We start from the raw sequence: 22,746 nt of genomic DNA, 5'->3' as shown, positions 1-22,746 counted from the left end.
TGGTTATAGGATCAGTTACTATTTGCTTATGGGAACTATTCCTATGAGTATGGTAATCATTACCATGATTCTTTCACATGCGATATGGAAACTGTTACCATAATGATAGGAATTGTTCCCATACTTATGGAAACTTTTCCCAGAAAGTATGGGTCTATATCCCATGATCCCAAGTAATCATTACCATAACGGTATGGGATGATATTTCATAAACGTACTAGGAACAGTTACCATAATTTTCTCTCCGTGTACATACACTCGGACATCATCTTTAAATTAGTCAGAATAACTTCCTAGAGCCTCAAAACGTCAAGATCTTTTAGAAATTCAACTTTCGAAAATTGGACCGAAACCAATAACTTCCCGAATTTTTAAAAATTTTAAATTTTCTTAGCGGGAAGTTCAGAAGGTGACTTTGAGATAAAAAAAAATTTGTCTTATCCTTTTAAAAGATATCTTAGTTACCTCTGTGTTACTTGGGATTAAGTAAAATTTCCCTCGATTCATTTTGAAAATTTGAATTTCGCGGGCATCAGCTGTCATCTCCAAAACTCCGTTAACTAACAAACTCATTCACAATCGACGACAAACACGTACACAGACATATATCACACCTACAAAAACATATATATGTCTTTTTTGACATCATCAACACAATACTCTAGCTTTATTACCATATTTATATTATATTTACTCATAATTTACCCGTAAACATAAAACTACAAGTTTACATCTGATCTATGACGTTTGTTATGACATCAACTCCCATATTTCGTGAACCAAACCCGCCTACATATTTTTCAATCATCAAAACATATATTAAATAATTTTTACCCATATAATTCCACAGCTAAATATATGTAAGTAATTATTTATATTAATCATATTATTTTTAAACATCAATTAGATACCACTGTCTCTTTCTATATATATCAGAACTTTGTAAAGTGATTCATTTATTATTGTTTTCGTTTTGTAGAGAAAAATGATTGCTCCAGATATAGGATCGACTAACGCAGACCGTGTAAATGTGAGAATATCCAGTGAAAAAGCTCCACTGATTAACGGCAGAAGTGTTTTTCGTAGACTAGGAAATTTACTGGGTATGACCAAGTCCTCGAATCCTGAAACTGATGGATACGTTGAGTTTAGCAGCCTCGGGGTTGATACCACCAGGACACTCGGTACCTTCGCGGGTGTATTTAGTCCCGTGACTTTGTCTATGTTCAGTGCCTTAATTTTTATACGAATGGGTAAGATATTTGTTTATTTAAATGCTCAGTTTTCCTGGTAGTCTGACCCTACCGAGGTCTACTGAGCTCGTCACTGCTGCGTTGGTTCATCAACAAAAACAGTCTTCTGCATCCGCGATGCCAGAAACTTCCCTGGAGGAAATTTTTCTGACTTTTGTCTGAAAAAATCTTTAGAACTGAGTTTTTCAGAAAAAATTCCGAAAAATTTACACCAGGGTTACGATGAACAAGTTGGTATTCTAGCTAATGCAGATACAGAAGACTTTCAAACCTCCGTCTGACACAGGGTAAAGTTTGTCAATTTCAAACAGGAGATCCTGATATATTTGTTTGTGCTCTTCTGTAACTGATATTGTAAGCAGCTGAGAATGACGTAAATGTCACGAGTTTTATGGAAGAGCACAATATCAGATGTGATCAATCCTGAGTTGTTGCGAATGTCACGGCAACGGTCGCTCTCAACAACTTGGAATATCTCCTGGTGTCTTATTGATACCGAATGTGTCACACTGTCGGTGATAATAAAGTACTCGCAGAGCAGTGATTGCTATTGTTTGGATGTGATAAATATGATATTTTGTTTATATAGGATACATTGTGGGTAATGCCGGATTACTCGTGACGTTGACGCAGTTCTTGATAGCTTATGGTATTTTACTATTTACGGTAGCATCTGTGTGTGCTATATCGACAAATGGAGCTGTTGAAGGAGGTGGGGCATACTGTATCCTTTTAGAAAGTACTTGATTTATTTATTTATTAATTTAAAACAAAAAATCAAAATTTCTAAAAATTATTTACTCATATTTTTTTTTCGTTGCTTTTAATTTAAATTCTGACTAAACTATTGATAATGCAACAAAAGTGAACATAAACAATTTTATAGGAAATTTAATTCTCTACAAAAAAGGTATCAATAATTTTTAACCTAACTCGAATAGTTCACCCAGAATTTAAATTTAAAGTCCCGCAATAATAAAATTAAAAATTCTTTAACACAAATATCAGTTATGATCAGCCGTACCCTAGGTCCAGAATTCGGCGGTTCAATAGGAACGCTATTTTTCATGGCGAACATAGTGTCAAGTGCTCTGTGCATTTCAGGATGCGCTGAAGGAATAGTAGAAAACTTTGGGCCAAACGGTTACTTAGTCGGCACAGCATCAGTCTTCCCGGACGGTCGTTGGTGGCGATTTCTCTACTGCACAATCCTGAACACCGCGAACCTGCTGGTCTGCTTAATTGGCGCCTCAATGTTTGCAAAAACCAGCGTAGCGATTCTCGCAACAGTCTGCATCTGTCTCGGCAGCGTAGTCCTCAGCTTCCTGATCCAAGAGCCCATGGAGGTCCCGATTCCCGACGGGAACACTCTAGTGAAAAACATAACCGAACAGCTAAACGCAACATACACCGGCCTGCGTGGGTCAACTCTACGAGACAACTTGTACTCAAACTACAGCGCCGACTATTCCAGCGACGGGCGCATGTCAGACTTTGCCAGTGTCTTTGGTGTCCTCTTCAGCGGGGTCACCGGCATAATGGCCGGCGCAAACATGTCAGGAGAGCTCAAAAACCCAAGTGTCAACATACCCCGCGGTACCTTGTCAGCGGTTTTATTCACATTCATTTGCTACATCGTTCTTTCAATTTTAGCCGCAGCAACATCCAGCCGTTTCCTTCTCCAGAATAATTTCATATTCATGATGCCCATAAATTTATGGCCGCCATTCGTCGCCGTGGGCATACTGACAGCAACATTCAGCGCTGGCCTAAGCAACTTGATAGGATCCAGTCGCGTCCTCGAAGCTCTCGCCAAAGACAATATATTTGGATCCGGTTTAAATTTTATTTGCCGCGGGACCTGGAAAGGCAACCCCGTGGCCGCTGTATTTACATCCTGGTGTCTAGTACAAATAATTTTATTAATCGGATCTCTGAATACAATCGCGCAGATAAATTCCGTCCTATTTTTACTGAGTTACCTGGCGACGAATCTCGCCTGCTTGGGTCTTGAATTAGCAAGTGCTCCTAATTTCCGGCCGACCTTTACATACTTTACTTGGCACACCGCGACGATTGGTCTGCTGGGTACTCTGATAATGATGTTCGTCATAAACAGTATTTACGCATCAATAAGTATTATAGTTTGTTTAATTTTAATAATTGTCCTGCATTTATTTTCTCCAAGTAAAAATGCCGGATGGGGCAGCATCTCCCAGGCGCTGATTTTCCACCAAGTGAGAAAATATCTGCTGATGCTTGACTCACGGAAAGACCACGTCAAGTTCTGGCGACCGCAGATGCTGCTGATGGTCTCGTCACCAAGATCCGCATGTCCGTTGATTGATTTTATAAATGATTTAAAAAAGGGCGGGCTGTTTGTTATCGGTCACGTCAAAGTCGGCGACTTCAATCAGACTGGGCAGAAAGTAGACCCGACTTTAGACGAATATCCTCAGTGGCTGAGTCTCATTGACCATCTCAAGGTCAAGGCATTCGTTGAATTGACGATCACTAAAACGGTACGCGAGGGTCTGCAACATTTAATTCGCATTTCCGGTATGGGTGCTATGAAACCAAATACGATAATCCTAGGATTTTATGATGACGAAATGCCTAGGGATTTTTTCCACGAGTCAAAGTACGCGACGGCGATGTTCGATGACGTCAATAGCGGCGTCAATGGGGGAGGAGTCACGTTCCCGCTGAGACAAGGCGACGATAAAATCGTCGACGCTCATGAGTACGTGGGCATGTGCATTGACGTGTTGAGGATGAAGAAGAATTTGTGTCTCTGCAGGCATTTTTCAAGCTTAGATAAAGTGGCGATAAGTAAAAATTCACATGTTGAGTATGTCGATGTGTGGCCGGTCAATTTCTTCCAGCCGAGTGACCAGGATCCGTTTGACACGACGTCGCTGTTCATGCTGCAGTTGGCCTGTATTATTAATATGGTGCGAGGGTGGAACAATTTAAATCTTCGGGTGTTTTATTGCGAGATGTCTGACAATTCTGCGAGCCTGAGCATCACTGAGTCTCGGGGGTCGACGAGTATTGAGTTCCCACGTGCGTCGACGGAGTATCGTTTGAGGAAACTGTTGAACATGCTGAGAATAAGCGCGACGATACAGAAAATTCCGGGGCTGGGTAACCAGTTCGCGGGACTTAAGGGAAGGCCGATTATTGAAACCGGAAGCTTTGACTCGCAGGATACGCCCCATGAGCTGAGTAATTTGTCGAGGACTTATATACTGGGGGTGAATCAAATGATTCGGGAAAACTCGGCTAAAACGGCTGCTATTTTTCTGTATCTTCCGCAACCGCCAGTTACTAATAATTGGAATCAGGACGATTTATTCAAACAGTATCTGCAAGTTCTTACCGAACTCACGGCTGACTTGCCGCCTACTATTCTTGTTCATGGACTCAATGCCGTCACATCGACAACTTTATAATTAAATTATTTATGGATTTTATTTCGAGTAAACTGCTGGCTTTTAGATGATTTTTAGTCGTTTGAGGATAAAAAAAAAGAGGATATGTGATTTTTTTTTTTTCAGAGAAGCTTCTGTATTAAAATTCTCAAAATTTGTAACATTGTTGGGTGACATTCCAAGAATATTCTACTAAATTTTCGGAAAAAAATATTGAAAAATAAGCCGGTGGTAGTGGGGAGAGACGAGTCAAAAAAAGTCTCCATGCCGTAGGCAGGATAACTCATGACTGCCTCATCTGAAATAAAAAAACCAAAAAGATTTCTTTAGAACACAAGTTTATCTTGGATTTGAACGAAGAAATAAACAAAATATTCATTTTTGAATTTTTGGTAAAGGTGCAATAAAGAAACTATGATTTTTCCCAAAAATTGTTCCTTTTGTTTAATTAAAAAATAAGTAGTTATTGAAAAAAAAAATCCTTCGTTCAAATCTAAGATAACTTGTGTACTAAAGAAATCTTTTTGGTTTTTTTATTTCAGATTAGGCAGTCATGAGTTATCCTGCCTACGGCATGGAGACTTTTTTTTGACTCGTCTCTCCCCACTACCACCGGCTTATTTTTCAATATTTTTTTCCGAAAATTTAGTAGAATATTCATGGAATGTCACCCAACAATGTCACAAATTTTGAGAATTTTAATAAAGAACCCACTCTAAAAAAAAAATTACATTTCCTTTTTTTTTTTGTATCAGACCCTTTTCCTCTTTAAGTGATTTTGTTATCCGGTTTTGATCTTGGGATAATTAACAATCGTTGTCTAATTGACAGAGTGACTGAAGAGTATTTTAAATGCTGACTATCGCTGTAGGAATTAGTTTATATTTTATGATCAATATGATTTAAATTAAAAGTGATTTTATTTATTGTGGACTTAGCAGACTTTTATCGTGAATTTAAATCACAAGACTTTTGTTTTAACTCGAAAAATTAATCAAGACTTCCTTGATATCGTACCAGATTAAATTCGAATATATACTGGTTCAAAATAATACTTGAAAAAAATATAATAAACTTTTTATTTTATTTTATTTTATTTTAATAGATAATTTTAAAAAATAAATGGATTTATGTTGCCGTACAATAGATACTCGTGTTAAGAATAAAAAAATCTACTCATTCCAAAGCCAGCAGTTTCTCATCTTATATTAATTTAAAAAACAAGGGAATCATAAATTAATATAAATTTTTTTTTTAAGAGATTATTTATTACACTCGATTTAATACTGTGATAAAAGTTATAAAATAAAAAATCTCTTTTTTTTATACATCGGAATAGTGTAATTTTTATATAGTATTTTAACACTATAAATAAATATATGTCAATATATATAATAATATACATAATAAATCTATTATACTTTTAATGAATAAAAAAGATGTGATGTTTCTTTTATAAAAATTTCAAAAATGTCTTGACTAAATTTTATACGTGTAAATATATAAATATACATAGCAATGTGCATTAGCCGCCAGCGGATAAATTTAAAAATTTAAATACAACAATTATAAACTCTATATTATCAACAAATAAATAACTTGGTCGTTTATGTATTTGCTAGGAAGCAATTGACTATTAAATAAATTCAAATTCTTGAATCCTCGAGAAAAATATAAATTTACTGAGGACGGACTGATTACAGTACTCTATCAGCGACACGATATAAAAATAATTATATAAAAAATATTTATCAAGGATATAAATTGAGGCACTCGTCAGATTTCGTCACCCTGAGCTTCGAATTAACGACACAATTTCTACTACCTTTCATTTCAGTGTAATCAGACGTGGACTTTTTCAAAACTCCCTCGTCGTCTAGCACATCCGTGGAACGTATTCTCACGCCAACGAAGTCCATAATCTCAACCAACTTGTCCGAGTATTCAGTATGCCCCGAAATTAGACCACTGAGATCGACATTCGTCACCCGGGGACATTTGATCGCAGCGAGACCAGCGACTCCGGTGCTCATAGACAACGTGCGGTACAAGAACCTGAGTAGCCAATCGGCGCTGCAGTACCCGTTGATCATTTTACCCGCGACGACTCGCGAGCACTTTTCCCATTGACTAGATTTGTCAGTGACCGGAGCTCCGAGCATGATCGCGTCCTGGATAATTCCTTCTGCGTGTCCGACATCAGCGAGTTCTCTGAGACAGTAGAAAATAACCCGAGCACCCAGACTGTATCCGATTAAAGTGACCGGTCGCTTGCCGTGTTGTCTAGAGAGCAGAACATGGGCGAGATGTTTCCCGACCTCGGAGCTCCGGCGGCAGCAAACGGACCACGGGTTGTCAATTACCGAAGCGATTGACAGCAGAGCAGCCGGCCAAGCAATTGCGCTCATTATTCCCGAGAGGATCGTGTACTTAAGAGCTTCCTGGGTGGCAAAAGACACTGCCATGCTCAAGATGTACTCCAGTGCTTGTCCCAACTCGACTAAGTACTTGGTCTCGTATCGCAACGCGTATTGCTCACGCGAAAGCGCCAAACATCTCCAGGGTTTTATGATATTGTCGACATCCTGGCTCTTCAGCCAACCGGTGACGGCAATCGCGACGTGTAGCTGCTGGTCTGTCTCGCAAAAACGCGACAGTGGCTCGAAACTGAACTCCTCTACGCGTCCCACCCGTTTGTTCATTTTGTAGCCCGTCAGTCCGGCACCGGCTACTCCGAATATTGAGCCTATGATAGCAACGCCGGCTGTGCTTGTCAAAGCTGCGGCACTGGCACCTCCTAAAATGGTACCGACTCCCACGCCGATGAATGGAGCCGCCAGACCACCGGTTAGTCCTATCAATGTTCCTCCGGCGACAGTTGCTATTCCTATTGACGTGTAACGTTTTATTTTTCGTATCTTATCACGTCTCTTTGCGTTATTGTCTTCTTCCCTGTTGATTAAATGATAATTAGTGATAAATTTGGATTAAAAATAAGATAGTATCTATCAGATGGCAAGAGCTAGACTCCATGTATTTTTAATCACCGACTAGATACTATGGTACATATCAGTAGATAAATCTTATCAGCAAGTATAGAACCGCGGATTAAAGATTCTTTTTTATTGTTAGATGAAAAGCTGCAGGGTGCGAGACGTAAAAGTAATGTAGTAACGTATGAATTAATGCGTTTAAAAGATATTTTTATATGAATTTTCTTTGGATATTTTACGAACAAAAAAATGTAATTTGATTTGATTGTTGATTATTGCTCTAGAAAGCTAAAAATTGGTTTGAAAGTAAATCTCGATGCCCTCCATCGAAATCAAGCAAAATATGAATTAATATTTTACAAGAAAGCCATGCAGGGGGTTGCTAGGCGGTAAAAATGGGTAGAGATCTTGAGTTTGATGGCTCAATTCCACTTAGAAAATATAATTAATAATTTAAAACTTTCAAATTGTCAATACACAATGCGGCGTAGAACGACAATGGAATGATTTTTAAGTCAATCAATAGTACTTAATATAAGGGGGAAAGGGTTCTAAGATACAAAAAAAAAGAGGATATATATATTTGTGATTTTGTTCTAGAGAACCTTCTTTATTAAAATTTTTAATATCTGTAACATCATTAAGCGACATTCCAAGAATATTCTACTAAATTTTCGGAAAAAAATATTGAAAAATAAGCCAGTGGTAGTGGGGAGAGACGAGTCAAAAAAAAGTCTCCATGCCGTAGGCAGGATAACTCATGACTGCCTCATCTGAAATAAAAAAACCAAAAAGATTTCTTTAGAACACAAGTTTATCTTGGATTTGAACGAAGGAATAAACAAAATATTCATTTTTGAATTTTTGGTAAAGGTGCAATAAAGAAACTATGATTTTTCCCAAAAATTGCTCCTTTTGTTTAATTAAAAAATAAGTAGTTATTGAAAAAAAAAATCCTTCGTTCAAATCTAAGATAACTTGTGTACTAAAGAAATCTTTTTGGTTTTTTTATTTCAGATTAGGCAGTCATGAGTTATCCTGCCTACGGCATGGAGACTTTTTTTTGACTCGTCTCTCCCCACTACCACCGGCTTATTTTTCAATATTTTTTTCCGAAAATTTAGTAGAATATTCTTGGAATGTCACCCAACCATGTCACAAATTTTGAGAATTTTAATAAAGAACCTACTCTAAAAAAAATTACATACCCTCTTTTTTTTTGTATCAGACCCTTTCCCCCTCAAAGTTTATACTGTAACTAGACCCTCAAGTCTTTACCACCCATCTTACCGCAATATATAAATATTATTATTTCAAATTCAAAATTATTTATTTCCACGAATTAGTCAAGTCAACAAGTCATCGAGCTATTTTTCAACCTTGAGGATACGATACCACGGTACCAATCATCAATTAATTCATAAATTTACCAGTCTTTAAAATTGTAAAATACATGGAGCCGTACAATTACGCAGTTATCAAGTAATTTATCATTAATTAACTTACTCCGTACGATCATTAACATCTTTGCTCAATAATTCCACTAATGAATGCTCGTATAGTTCTATCAAATCAAATGGGACGTTCAATAATTCTGCTAATCGACGCGCTAATACTCTCTGTCTTGCGTCATATTCACCTGCAATTTAAATTTATTCATTACAAATATAATTTTGCTAAGCATCTACGTCGTTCTACATTTATACCTGATGTTATTCCTGGAAACGTTATTGCAATTTATTATAATTATTATTATTAATTATTTTATTTAAATTTAAATTTAAAAAAAAACACTAGGATTTTTTGGCAACTCACCGCTTTGTACAGCAAAAAGTACCGCGTCCTGGACAATAAGAATGGACTTTTTATGTAAATTTGGTTCTTGAAGCAAAAGTTCAATGTAAGGCTCGATAACATGTCCGGAGTTTCCCTCAATCAGGACCAGCATCACAGACTCAACTTTTTCTGGAGCATTCAGGTGCTTGCACATTTTTTTTATATATTTTTTGTTGAACTCCTGATTCCATTCACCCGGAAATAATTCCGATAGACATATCGAGCATATTGATAAGTACGCATACGTACCACTCTCTGATATATCTAAGTGATTATCTATTGATATAAATTTATTTTATATAAATAATTAATTAGGACACTGAATTTAGTTGGAGTCTACTTATTTTTAGATTTAATTATTTCATTTTCAGATAAATTATACAAAAAAAAATATTTCGAAAAATTGCACTTGTAGTTTTTTTAATTTTCTCCATGTGCATTTTTTTAGTTTTTTTTTTTTTTTGTAATTAATCAGTGGAAAAAAAAATTGAAAATTGTTAATTGTTTGTTGATTTCAGGATCATAATTACTTACGTTTCTGTGAACGATCCATTGTTGAAATAAATTTCTCATATATTTATATATATATGTATATATAAATTGATTGTCATACGATTCATTTATATAGGAGGTTATATTATTGAATTTTTCTACGTATTATTTATTATTGGAGTTATTAAAAAAACTTTTTTTTTTGTTGATAAGAAAAAATTTTTATTTTTATGGAGTAAAATTTTTTTATATTTTGGTCGGTTTTTTTTTTTAAATATATAGAATATATGAACTATTCTAGGAAGACACTGTTTACATTTTCTATAAATAAATATATATATATATATATATATATATATGTATATAAATCTATATTTGTATATAGATATGTATGTACTTATTACGTAGAATGGGCGGTGGCGGGAAACGAAATGAGTCTCAGGGGTAAAATGAGTCATTTAAAATTTTTTATAAAATAAAATTACAAGGGGCAAGATGGGTCTCGAAGTTTTTTTTTTAAACTGTATGTTAAGTTGACATTAACTTGATGGGGTAATTCGGGCCACTTAGAATTACTCATAAAAAAATATTTAAACAAAATTTTCTAAATCAGAAACAAAAAAAAACTGGAAACTGGGGTAATTTAGTCGCAGATATTTTAAAATCACTCTTATATATTTATATTGATATATTGTATATATTTCTTACGCAGAGAAGTACAGGCGGGAAAAAATTAGCCTCTGGGGTAATATGAGTTATCTAAAATTTTTATATCATAAAATTAGAAGGGGCAAGATGGACATTGATCTTTTATTTATAACTTTTAGGTCCATATAAAATTGATAGAGTAATTTGGGCCACTCAAAATTATTTTAAAAAATTAAAAAATCTTGGAATGATCCTGAAGTTAGCAGACAATTAGAAATTTTCGGATTTTTGTTTTCAACAAATCAATTATAAAAAAAAACAAAAACTAAAAATATGGATATATAGAAAATTTTAAAATCTACAGGTGCAATTTTTTCAAATAATTTATTTTTTTTTTTTAAATTTAAAAATTATTCGACGTCGGCTAACTTCAGTATCATAACTTGTAGCTTTTATATATAATTTTTTTAAAGGACACATACAATATATATATATATATATATATATATGTGTGGGTATGTCAAAAAATGATTGTAAACACACTCACGTACCGCATAACCTCAAAACAATAACAAATATATGCTGGACCTAAATTAAAAAAAAAAAACAAACAATAATTATTTAAATAATGGAATTACCAGATACATTAAAAAATAATTTACGTACAATAAAAGCAACATTAAGTGATGAAATATTTGATAAATTATTATCAGATTGTAACAACATGTTGATGAATATTATTACTGACAAACCAAAAGATAAAATGAGTAAGTAATCAATAATAATAATAAACTATTTAATTATTTAAATTTATAAAAAAAATTGATACTCAAGTTAGCCGACCAATAATTTTTAAATTTTTTCAAATCGAAAAATTATATAAAAAAAATATTTTTTAAAAATTGCACTTATAGAATTTTTAATTTTCTACATGTGCATATTTTTAGTTTTTTTTTTTTTTTGTAATTAATTCGACGAAAAAAAAATCCAAAATTTTTATTCTCTACAAATTTGAGATCCTGGAGTTAGCAGCCAATTAACAATTTTCGGATTTTTTTTCAACAATTTAATTATCAAAAAAATAAAATCTAAAAATATGCACATGTAGAAAATTAAAAAAACTACAAGGGCAATTTTTTTTTATAATTTATCGTTTAAAAAAAAATTAAAAAATTATTAGACGTCGGCTGACTTCAGTTCCGTTACAAATTTCAGGTAAAAAATTAATTATTTATTTTTTTTTTTTTGCAGAAGTGACATGGAGTAATGACACAAAACCCGAAATTTGTAAAGCAATTTACACTGATTACATCAGTATAATAAAAGAAGCTGCGCGAAATAATTATGAGCCAAATAATTTATCAGATTATTTACAAACAATAGGAATTTTTAATGACGGTCAAATACTTAAACTATGCGACGTTTATTACAAACAAATTAAAAATCCAATGGTACTGCATTTAAATAGTATCGGAAATTGTCATCCATGTGTTGTCGACATTAATTGGCGACTTGATTACTGTACAAAAGTAAAAATTCATTTTTTTAAATTTAATTTATTTAATTTTCTAAAATTTAGATAATTTATTTATGAATAAATTGACTTTTTTTAGACAAGCATCGATAATTATGCAAATTACTGTATTTACCACATTAAATTAACAGTCAAAAAAGAAGGCGTGATAAGCGATGTCGAGTTTTCTTGCACGATCGAAGGATTACATGAGTTAGTCTACAAGATAAAGGACATTGTGAGGCATATGGACAAATTAATCCACCGTAATTGCGGAGATAAAATGATAAAATAATCATTTTCATATTTATTATTATTGGAATTTAATAAAAATATTTAAATGTTACGAAATCTTTATAATACCGGAAATAGCAGACATTAAAAATTTTTTTTTATGAAAAAACCTCAGATTCTATGTCTGCTACTTTTGGAATAGGAAATTTTTATTGTATATTTTGTAATTACTTATATATTTATATACTTTAATTATTAATTAATAAATAAAATTTTTTTGAGCATGAGTTTAAGTATTTTAAAAAAAATACAAAATTTATATTTATTCTTATAGAAATTAAATAAGAATTCATGAGAAATTCGATGTTTCAATAAATGTGCATTAAAAATTAAATTAAAAAAAAAAAAAATATTTTGACTGGATTTTAATGGTAAATTGGATTAACAGGATAAAAAACATTTGAATTTTTATATCAAGTAATTATGGAAATTTAAAAACACGATTCTGAAATTAACAAGCGATTGACAATTTTTGGATTTTTTTTAAACAAGTCAATAACAAAAAACACAAACTAAAAATATGCACATGCAGGAAATTTAAAAATCCATAAGTGCAATTTTTTAAAATATTTTTTTTTTTATAATTTATCATTTTGAAAAAAAATTAAAAAATTATTAGACGTCGGCTAACTTCAGGCGAGTGTGAATGTAGCAGACAGACAAATTTAAAATTATAAATAGAGTAAATAATTAAAAAAATAATATTTTCAAAAAATGCACTTGTTAATTTTGAAGTTTTTTAAATGCCCATTTTTTAAAATTTTATTTTATTAATTATTTACTCTATGTATTAATAATTTTAAATTTGTCTGATGACTGCTACATTCACACTAATTTTTAAAAACGTGGTACGTTAAAAATTTTTTTTATATCAATAATTATTCGTTATAAGTACCATATATATTTTCATATACATTTATTAAAAAGCTATTATTTTAAAATTACAAACACACTTCACATTTGTATAAATAACAAGCGCCTCAATTAATTTTTTAAACTCCAGTACCAAGAATCGTTTTTCAAATCTTTCGGCAGAGGTCCGCGTTTTCTCCTCCGCCTCTCTAGAATACCAACACTAAAACATATTGTTTATCCGCCATTTTGTATATCTCTGCCGTTCACCGTATATAGTACTCCGTTTTAAGTGTCCATAATAAAATTTCTTATAATCTTTTCATCGTGAAAACATTTATATCCTCACTTACGTATTGAAAAATTCGTATAAAAGTACAATTACTTTAAACCTGGAAAAATATCAAATAAATAATTTATTGACAGCAAGTGATTATATTTAATAATTAAAATATAATAATAATAATAATAATGATAATAACACAAATGAAATAATTATTGTTATTAATGTTTAGTTAAAAAAAATTTAACGCGCATGACGTGTATGTGCGCGATGAAAAAAAAATTTTTAAAGCGGACTCCATAAATATAATCCACTTATTTATTATTAATTATCATAAAACTTTTGATAATTACTGTGCTAAATAATTAATTTTCTTAAGTATTGTCAATTTATTTACTTACAGTTATAAAGTTCATTTTACCCACGATTTTAATTGTATTTATTTTTACCCGCAATGTTATCGTAACATCAATTAATTAGTTTATTTATAAAAATAATAATAGTAATTATTATTGTGTGGAAAAACAATTTAAATTTTTAAATATTATTAATTTAAACTTGTAATTAATTAATTAAAAATGAGGTTAATTCGACACTTGTAAATAAATTTTTATTTATAAATAATTACGTAAGTGTTAAATAATAATTTAAATATTTTTAGTTTCCCGCTAAAAAAATTTTATAATTTAAAAAAAAAAATTGGCAAGTCATTGATTGAGTTTTTGGTTTAATTAATTAATTAATTAATTAATTGCAGAATGTCTGGACAAAGTGGAGGTGGAGACGGTGGCGGTGGCGGCAGAATTAGACTGGCGAATTTAAATGACCAGTTGACTTGTAAATTGTGTAATGGGTATTTTATTGATGCGACAACAATTATTGAATGTTTACATTCATGTATGTATATATATTTGTATATTTGTCTGTAGATTTCATTTATTGGGTTCGGCAGACGTTGATTTATTTGGTTATTTTTAGTTTGCCGCAGCTGTATTGTCAAGTACTTGGAGAGTAATAAATACTGTCCGATATGTGAGGTGCAAGTACATAAAAGTAAACCGTTACTAAATATCAGACCTGATCATACATTGCAGGATATTGTTTACAAGCTGGTTCCAGGATGTTATCAAAGTAAATATCTAATTTTTCAGATATTCAAATTAGCCGTCTAATTTTTTAATTTTAAAAAAATATTTTGGAAAATTGCACCTGTAGTTTTTTTTATTTTCTACATGTGCATATTTTTTTTTTTAATTTGTTAAAAATTCAGAATTTTAATTGTCTTCTAACTTCAAGATCTTTTCCTTGGAAATAAAAATATTTTTTGAAGGCATAGTATATCACACCTAGAGAGGAAAGTAGGACACTCTCACCCGCGTGTGTAGTCTACCCGAGCCGGCAACAATTTTTCACCAGATCTGCATCTCAAAGTTTAAATTTTAGCTTCTGTTTATTGGAAAATGGCACATGCCCTAATTTTTGTTAATTACTTTCTCATAAAAAAAAATAACGAATTTCTTCGCTTCAAATAGAGCAGGAATTTTAACTTTTGTACGGTACGAGACCTAGTACCTGATCATTAAATTTTAGTAAACATATAAAAATTAATAGAATGATCGAGTACTAGTTCAATCTTTTACCTTATGGTGAAAAATAAATTATTTATTAAAACTCCGATTTTTCTCGATAAATTTTTGTCATACTTTTGACCTTAATCAGAATTTAAATTCAAAGTCTCTTCAATTTAAAGCCATGACTTTTGCCGTCCATTTAAAATCTAATTAATAAAACAATTCTTTTTTAATCAGATGAAATGCGCTGCCGCAGAGAATTTTACGAAAAACATCCAGAAGCCCAGCTGTCAACAATGTCACCAGAAGCACGTGGCGAGCCGATAGAATCCCACATCTACTCGCCAGACGAAGTGTTGACTCTGTCCTTGGAGTACTACAACCCGAATCTCATCGATACCACAGGCGTGGGAGTAGTGATTCCTCTAAACGAAACTAAAGAATTAACAGCCTCATCAATATCATCAGGTACTGGGTCAGCAAGTGGTGGATCGAATGAAGTCTTACCTCGCCGGTACTTACGCTGTCCCGCAGCAGTGACAGTTTTCCATCTTCAGAAATTGATTCGCGCGAAAAACGGACTCAGTGACGTCCACCGCGTTGACATTATGTACAAAGAGGAGTCGCTCTGCGGTAACTACACTCTCATGGACGTCATGTACATTTACCACTGGAGACGGAAAGTTCCTCTGCACCTCAGCTATCGTATATTCGAGTCGTCGCCCAAGAGGTTGAAACTTTCCGATGACAATATTCACTACCGGGAGTCGCTTACTAAAACCGGTATTAATTTTGTTCCTTCTTCAACGTCATCCTCATCGTCGACTTCGTCTTCGACTTCTTCGACTTCGTCTACATCACCGACGACCAAAGAATCCGTTAAAAGTGACAGCAAAAAGGACGAATGGAAAGAAGTACAACTGAAAATATCCGAAACTGGAGAAACTAGTGTCACCGTCATCACAAACTCTGACCTCAAAAAATTGTCCAAGTCATCAGGGTCATCGACTTACTCACGCGTCAATGAAACGCAGCCGAAAAATTCAATAAAAGCTGAACTGACGGCTCCAATTGACGCTAATTCGACAAAAACTGATGACAAACATAAAAACAATGACGAGTCCAAGTCTAATAGCAATGAAAGTGTCCCAGTTAAAGTGGAGAAAGACAAAATTAAGAGTGAAAAAAGTGAAACTCCAGCTGCTGGAGTCAGCGGGGGATCAAAAATAGACGCGCTGAGTGTAAAACTCCAGTTCCAACCTAAAGTCGGTCAGGTAAACAACACGTACTCCAAGAGAACGCCGAAAGACAAAGGAAAAGTCACGATAACTGACAACAAGTTGCTGAAAAAATCTGATACCCGTTTGTATTTAAACGACAGCCAGAAACCCAAAGTCGCTGATAAAAATCGTTCGACTTCCAGTACTTCCGCCTCTTCAACCCCCACATCAAAGCCTTTGTCCTTTACTTTGGTGTCATTTCCGCAACGAAATGCCGATAATGATAAAGAACAAACCCCAGTGAAACGTAAAAATGACGTCAATTATAATCAAAGGTCTGGGCTGACAATAACGACAACAACTTGCACTTCTTCCTCTTCTTCCTCAACTAGCACAGCAGGTGGAAAAAATTCACGTGTTAATTCATCAAATGAAGACGCTGGAATTTCTGGTAAACTGACGATAACTCAAGCGACGTTTCCTTATACTGTACAAGACTTGGTATCAAATGCCAAGAAGTCAGTCACGAAACCCAGTGATTCCCCGTTGCATTCACCGGCTGTTACTTATTCGGTAACGACAGCCACCACTACCACGTCATCAACTTCTGCATCTTCAGCATCATCAGTATCATCGTCAGCATCAGCATCAGTATCAGCAGCAGCAGCATCACCTGGATCAAACACATCAAAGACTCCAACTTACACGAGTCCATGCAATAACAAAAGCAACGATGTAAATAATAGTACGATTAAGATAAATAGTAATAGTAGTAGTAGCAATAATATAAATAATAATATAAATCAAAGTGGAGGAAGTACAATAATAGTACCGCCGTGTCCTGACGCGATACCGATCGCACTAATGAAGCCGACGGTTCGTAAGACAGAAATTATTACCAAAGGAACGAATCTTAATGAAATCTGCGCTAAAATTGGCGGCAATGCTGCTGCCTCAGCAACAAGTGCGTCAACAGCGACCCCAGCAGCATCAGCATCTTCGTCATCACCGTCAGGCTCGAAAATAAATGACATTTGCGCTAAAATCGGCGAGAGTACGAAGGAAAAAAATAGCAGACTAGAAATAAAATCGCGCCCAGAAATACCGGATCTGTTAAAAATAACAAAGAAATCGATGTCTTCGACAAACACCAGCGACAATAACACCAACGCGATGATAAAACATATCGCTAATATTCCTAATATCCCAATTTACACGCCCAGTTTGTCGGTATCTGAATTGCGCGGTAATTCTGGCAACACGACGTACTCAAGGGATTATTTGAAAATGTCAACTCCAAGTATTACCGTTACCACAACGACCTCAACATCGCCTAGTATTAACTTGACTCCCACTACTTCGTCTATCACAATAACGCCAACTTCGTCTATGGTAATCACGGCAGCGGGTCAGCATCAAAACGCCTCAAGTTTTCAGCGTAAAAAGGTTATGTCAAAACACGGCAGTGGAACCGGGAATTTGAGTACCGGAAGTGGTGGTGCCAGCGGCAGTTCAATGAGTAACTACAAGACTCTACGCGAGCCGCCGAAGTCATGGAACCCTGTGCTGTCAAAAAATAATTACGTCGCTGCGAAAAATCAAGCCGCCAAGGATTTGCAAAATCAAACCCAACTGAACGCTGGATCTGAACCAGGTGACGGGAAATCGATAGCGTCCAAGCCGGCTAAAATATTCAAGATGAGAAACGTCCCGAGATTTTTAGGTAACCCAGCATCTGGAGTCAAGCCCATGTACAATATCAATAACGAGTCTAAAGACAAAGAATCATCTTCTTCTTCTTCTAATTTATCATCAGCCTCAGCAGCAAAATTAAATTCCAGCGGACTGAGTATGACCAAAATAGACCCTAAGACCCTGTCACCGATAACGATAACACCACGTACGAATACAAACTCTCCCATAATAACACCGCCGCCTTACTCACCAAATACATCAAGTAGTTACCAAAATATCCCATTTTCCCGCGGTGGCGCCAGCGGATCCACGACAAGTAACTCAAGTATAAATACTCCATTATCACCACGTAATTCCCCAGTTAATTTACTGTCAACTAGTCCATTTATTCCTTCGCAAACACCAAATACAAACCCGCGTTTAATTTACACCCATCACTTCCATCCGTCAGTCCAACCACCGCCGCAATATTCAAACGCAGACCTTGTCAGATTTTCAACAAATCCACTGATAAGAACAAGTCTCAGTTGTTTGCCGTCAGTTCCACCAAACGCGGCCTTCCACAGCAGCCTGCCACCGGCGATTAGCAAATTTTTCCAACGCACTACCAGCTACATACCGCACACTACTACGGTGACTTACTCGCAGCAGGGTCTTGCTAATCAGTCTGTTGCTATACAGAGAATACCGAGTATAAATAATTTTACGACAACAACATCCGCTTCGTCGTCGCTGATATCAACTCCTAGTAAATCCAAAACGACGGTAACAAACTCCCAGACTTTTAATTCTGCGAAAACTGAACCTAATAGAGAAAGAGAGATCAGTAATTTGGTTAAACCAACGCCAGAAACGAGCGCTTTTAATCTTTCCCAAGCTTCCACTGCGACTTCGACGACAACAACAACGGCAACGGCAACGTCTAGTAATTTGAGTAGCAGCAATTACGCATCGGATTTAACTAAAAATTCGTCGCCTAAAGTATCTGCGGATAGTCAGAGTTTGAATAAAAATGTGCCTTGTGACGGTAGCAGCAAAGGTAAAGACAGCAAAGATCAGGAAGAAGACAGAGATAAGGATAAAGATAAAGAAAAAGTTGAAGATAAAGTTGATAAGGATAAAAATGATGATGATAAATGTAAAGTCAAGCAGGAAGATGATAAAGGGGAAGATGACGGCAAAGTTGCAAAGAAGAAGATAAAAGATGATAAGAAGACAGTGAAGAGATTGAAGAAAGATGAGGAAGATGACAAAGTTGATGCTGATGTCAAAGAAGAAAAAGAAGAACTTAAAGTAAATGGAAGTTCAACATCCGCGACTGGGAATCCAACTTCCGCTGAGGCGAGTGTAAATAAAAGTAATGAACAAGTGGGTAAAGATAGTAAAGGAACGACTGAATCAGCAGCGACAGCGAATCCAGTTGCGGAAAAAGACAATCCGGTTTTTAGTGAAGATGATAAGGGTAAAGAAAGTAAAGTAGAGACGGAAGAATCAAATGGTAAAAATAAAGACATTAAAATAAGCAAGCCGGCTTTGAATACAGAGTGATCAAGATTAAATATTATTTAATTAGAAGTAACCTTTCGTAGGTCGCGTAGGGGAATCCCCGCCATGTTGGTTTTAGTGCAAAGTCGCCGAAGTTTCGTTAATTGACATCAGATTATTCATTTTTTTTTATTTACATTTTTTTAAAATGAATATTTTTTATGAAATTTATTTATTACTTATACGACTAGGCTCCATTTTTTTTTACTGATTAAATAAATTGATAACGTTTTCTATAAATATGGCAACGTTGCAATTAAATTTTACTTACTGAAATTATAGAAATTTAAATGATACTGAAGTTAGCCGACGTCCAGTAATTTTTTGATTTTTTTTAAACGATAAATTATAAAAGAAAAAAAATTTGGAAAAATTGCACCTGTAGTTTTTTTAATTTTCTACAAGTGCATATTTTTTTTTTGTAATTGAAATTTTTTACATCGATTAGTAAGACATCAACGCATTGCTGAATCGGTCTAGGAAAATAATGGTTAATTTTTTGAAAATTTTTAATAAAAAAAAAAAAAAAAACGGGGATTTCCTCATCCGGCGCACGAAAGGGTATATATATATATATATTAGGGTGGCCCAAAAAAACCTACTATTTTTTTTTTCGAGTCTGTTATGAAAATTCAATGACTTACGATGTTTTAAGAAGTCTCCAAAAATCGGCTTGATAAAAAATTTTCAAGAGGTCACTCACGAATTTTTAAAATATCAAAAATGATTGAAGTTTGGATTATTTACTTCTAAATTTTTTCTTTGTTGTGGCAACAATAGTTTATATTCATTAAGTCATGTCTATGCTGAAAATTTCAGCGCGAAATTTAAATATTTAAACGGCGCTCAAGAATTTTGAATATTAACTGATAATATGTGACTAATACTTTGAATTAGTTTTTGTATTTTTTTATAACTCAATTACTGTCATTTCACTAAAATATAACTTTTGCAAAACCAAAAATATACAGGACAGTCTTAAGCAATAAAATTTGGTAAGTTTTGAATAAGCGAAAAAACCTACAAATTGAATTAAAAAATAAAAAAGTATGTAAATAACTTATTACTTCTATTTCTCGGGTTATATTTTTATTAATTGTGATGCTAATTGATGGTAAAAAAATCGAGAAGCTTTATAATTAATATTCAAGGGTCGCTCGAAAACGTTCAAAAGATAGCACTCGGAAACATCCAAAATTCTTGAGCGAGGTTTAAATATTTAAATTTCGCGCTTAAATTTTCAGCGTAGTCATGATTTCACAAATATAAACTATTGCCGCCACAAGAAAGAAAAAATTTTGAAATAAAAAATTCAAATTTCGATGATTTTTGATATCTTTAAAATTCGTGAGCGACCTCTTGAAAATTTTTTATCAAGCTGATTGTTCGAGAGGCTTTTTAAAACATCGCAAGCCAACAAATTTTCATAAGAGACTCAAAAAAAAAAAATAGTCGGTTTTTTAGGGTCACCCTAATATACATATATTTTTATTGAAATATATAATTATTATTTAAAAATTGTCAAATTAATAAAGAAGAAATAATGAAGATTAAGAAATTTAAAATCCGGTGCGTGTGCAATTAATTTATGTACGCGTGCATTTTTTAATTAGTTATGGATTTGCGATTGATCAAGTTGACGGTGACATTATTGGTAATTAATAATTAATTATTATTATCAATGTAAAAGCTTGTAAAATAATGTACATATTACACGCATGAAAGAAATCATTTTTACACATCGTAGGATACATTTATTATATTTTATTTTATTTCGGGGGGCTTTTTATTGTATTTTTTTTTTTAACTATTGAATGATTTGTATTTTTTGATTTTTTATTTGCTGGAGAAACTGGGAGACAAGTTTATAGATGATACGATAATTATTGTTTTAGTTAAAGTTTATAATATAATTATTATTATTATTAAAATTATAATAATTGTATGCTGGATAATATAAATTAGTGAATACATGAGCCGTTCGAGCGCTCATTAGCGACAGATGTACACATTTATTAAATTTTATTATTATAATTTATATTTAATATAAATAATTGACAAATATTAACTATTAATTTTTTAAAAATCACACATTTACACTTTATTATATTAAATGCAATGTAAATTATGTCCGAATTTAAATATGTAATAATATTAATCACTAATTGTGTGTGATTTCATAATAAAAAATAATATACAAATTTAAATATCTATTTTGCTTTTTATATTTTCTTTTACATTTCGATTTTTTTGGAAAGTTGTAGAACTGGGACTTCAGTTATTTTTGCCCATAAAAAATTAAAATATCCACAATTTTTTTTTTTTTTTATTTGTTCTATCCCGGCAAATTTATGAAATAAAAAATTACGTCCTTGTAGGACTTGTCCTCAGTAAGAATCCATGAAATAAATAATTTTTTCCCGCCAGTTGTTCTTAAGGGAAGAAAGGGTCTGAGATACAAAAAAAAGAGCAATTTTTGTGATTGTTTTTTCAGAGAAGCTTCTTTTTTAAAAATTTTAAAATTTGTGACATGATTAAGCGACATTCTAAGAATATTTTGCTAAATTTTTGGAAAAAAATATTTAAAAATAAGCTAGTGGTAGTGGGGAGAGACGAGTCAAAAAAAAGTCTCCATGCCGTAGGCAGGATAACTCATGACTGCCTCATCTGAAATAAAAAAACCAAAAAGATTTCTTTAGTACACAAGTTATCTTAGATTTGAACGAAGGATTTTTTTTTTCAATAACTACTTACTTTTTAATAAAACAAAAGGAGCAATTTTTGGGAAAAATCATAGTTTTTTTATTGCACCTTTACCAAAAATTCAAAAATGAATATTTTGTTTATTCCTTCGTTCAAATCCAAGATAAACTTGTGTTCTAAAGAAATCTTTTTGGTTTTTTTATTTCAGATGAAGCAGTCATGAGTTATCCTCCCTACGGCATGGAGACTTTTTTTTGACTTGTCTCTCCCCACTACCACTGGCTTATTTTTAAATATTTTTTTCCGAAAATTTAGCAGAATATTCTTTGAATGTCACCCAACAATGTCACAAATTTTGAGAATTTTAATACAGAAGCTTCTCTGAAAAAAAAAATCACATATCCTCTTTTCTTT

At 33.3% G+C, this 22,746-nt stretch overlaps 4 protein-coding genes across 5 annotated transcripts; 3 read left to right on the top strand and 1 right to left on the bottom strand.

The window, feature by feature from the left end:
* The first annotated feature begins 598 nt into the window (after positions 1-598).
* On the top strand, positions 599-5,611 carry LOC103580371 (solute carrier family 12 member 9). The gene is made up of 4 exons (XM_014445216.2): positions 599-860; positions 980-1,253; positions 1,843-1,977; positions 2,262-5,611. Exons 2-4 carry the CDS (start codon positions 986-988, stop codon positions 4,706-4,708), a joined length of 2,850 nt encoding a protein of 949 aa, XP_014300702.1. The 5' UTR covers positions 599-860; positions 980-985; the 3' UTR covers positions 4,709-5,611.
* Positions 5,612-5,702: 91 nt separating this feature from the next.
* On the bottom strand, positions 5,703-10,311 carry LOC103580372 (transmembrane and coiled-coil domain-containing protein 4). The gene is made up of 4 exons (XM_008562093.3): positions 10,051-10,311; positions 9,496-9,792; positions 9,187-9,319; positions 5,703-7,639 (listed from the first exon to the last, which is right to left on the bottom strand). The coding sequence occupies exons 1-4, from the start codon at positions 10,067-10,069 to the stop codon at positions 6,439-6,441; spliced, it is 1,650 nt and encodes a 549-aa protein (XP_008560315.1). The 5' UTR covers positions 10,070-10,311; the 3' UTR covers positions 5,703-6,438.
* Positions 10,312-11,184: 873 nt separating this feature from the next.
* Positions 11,185-12,690, top strand: LOC103580373 (COMM domain-containing protein 3). Its single transcript, XM_008562094.3, has 3 exons — positions 11,185-11,423; positions 11,908-12,185; positions 12,270-12,690. Exons 1-3 carry the CDS (start codon positions 11,285-11,287, stop codon positions 12,462-12,464), a joined length of 612 nt encoding a protein of 203 aa, XP_008560316.1. The 5' UTR covers positions 11,185-11,284; the 3' UTR covers positions 12,465-12,690.
* Positions 12,691-13,568: 878 nt separating this feature from the next.
* LOC103580374 (uncharacterized) lies at positions 13,569-22,724 on the top strand. 2 transcript variants are annotated; one of them, XM_008562096.3, is made up of 4 exons: positions 13,569-13,744; positions 14,356-14,495; positions 14,577-14,729; positions 15,407-22,724. In XM_008562096.3, the coding sequence occupies exons 2-4, from the start codon at positions 14,357-14,359 to the stop codon at positions 19,630-19,632; spliced, it is 4,518 nt and encodes a 1,505-aa protein (XP_008560318.1). In that variant the 5' UTR covers positions 13,569-13,744; position 14,356; the 3' UTR covers positions 19,633-22,724. The 2 variants fall into 2 exon arrangements, with proteins under 2 accessions (XP_008560318.1, XP_008560317.1); XM_008562095.3 differs by having other exon boundaries at positions 13,569-14,226.
* Positions 22,725-22,746: the final 22 nt, after the last annotated feature.

This window comes from Microplitis demolitor, chromosome 2 (assembly GCF_026212275.2).
Source record: "Microplitis demolitor isolate Queensland-Clemson2020A chromosome 2, iyMicDemo2.1a, whole genome shotgun sequence".
Taxonomy (NCBI): Eukaryota; Metazoa; Arthropoda; class Insecta; order Hymenoptera; family Braconidae; genus Microplitis; species Microplitis demolitor.
Note: the sequence above shows the minus strand (reverse complement) of the source record. Positions and strands in the feature narration are given on the sequence as shown.

Bases quoted from the DNA above. Each gene is read 5' to 3' on its own strand.
- LOC103580374 (XM_008562096.3), top strand. From the start codon at position 14,357: ATGTCTGGACAAAGTGGAGGTGGAGACGGTGGCGGTGGCGGCAGAATT. The intron at 14,496-14,576 runs GTATGTATATAT...GGTTATTTTTAG, and splicing joins TATTGAATGTTTACATTCAT to TTTGCCGCAGCTGTATTGTC. The intron at 14,730-15,406 runs GTAAATATCTAA...TTTTTTAATCAG, and splicing joins GGTTCCAGGATGTTATCAAA to ATGAAATGCGCTGCCGCAGA.
- LOC103580373 (XM_008562094.3), top strand. From the start codon at position 11,285: ATGGAATTACCAGATACATTAAAAAATAATTTACGTACAATAAAAGCA. The intron at 11,424-11,907 runs GTAAGTAATCAA...TTTTTTTTGCAG, and splicing joins CAAACCAAAAGATAAAATGA to AAGTGACATGGAGTAATGAC. The intron at 12,186-12,269 runs GTAAAAATTCAT...GACTTTTTTTAG, and splicing joins GACTTGATTACTGTACAAAA to ACAAGCATCGATAATTATGC.
- LOC103580371 (XM_014445216.2), top strand. From the start codon at position 986: ATGATTGCTCCAGATATAGGATCGACTAACGCAGACCGTGTAAATGTG. The intron at 1,254-1,842 runs GTAAGATATTTG...TTGTTTATATAG, and splicing joins CTTAATTTTTATACGAATGG to GATACATTGTGGGTAATGCC. The intron at 1,978-2,261 runs GTATCCTTTTAG...CACAAATATCAG, and splicing joins TGAAGGAGGTGGGGCATACT to TTATGATCAGCCGTACCCTA.
- LOC103580372 (XM_008562093.3), bottom strand. The intron at 9,320-9,495 runs GTGAGTTGCCAA...TTTAAATTGCAG, and splicing joins ACTTTTTGCTGTACAAAGCG to GTGAATATGACGCAAGACAG. The intron at 7,640-9,186 runs GTAAGTTAATTA...TTTAATCAACAG, and splicing joins GATGTTAATGATCGTACGGA to GGAAGAAGACAATAACGCAA.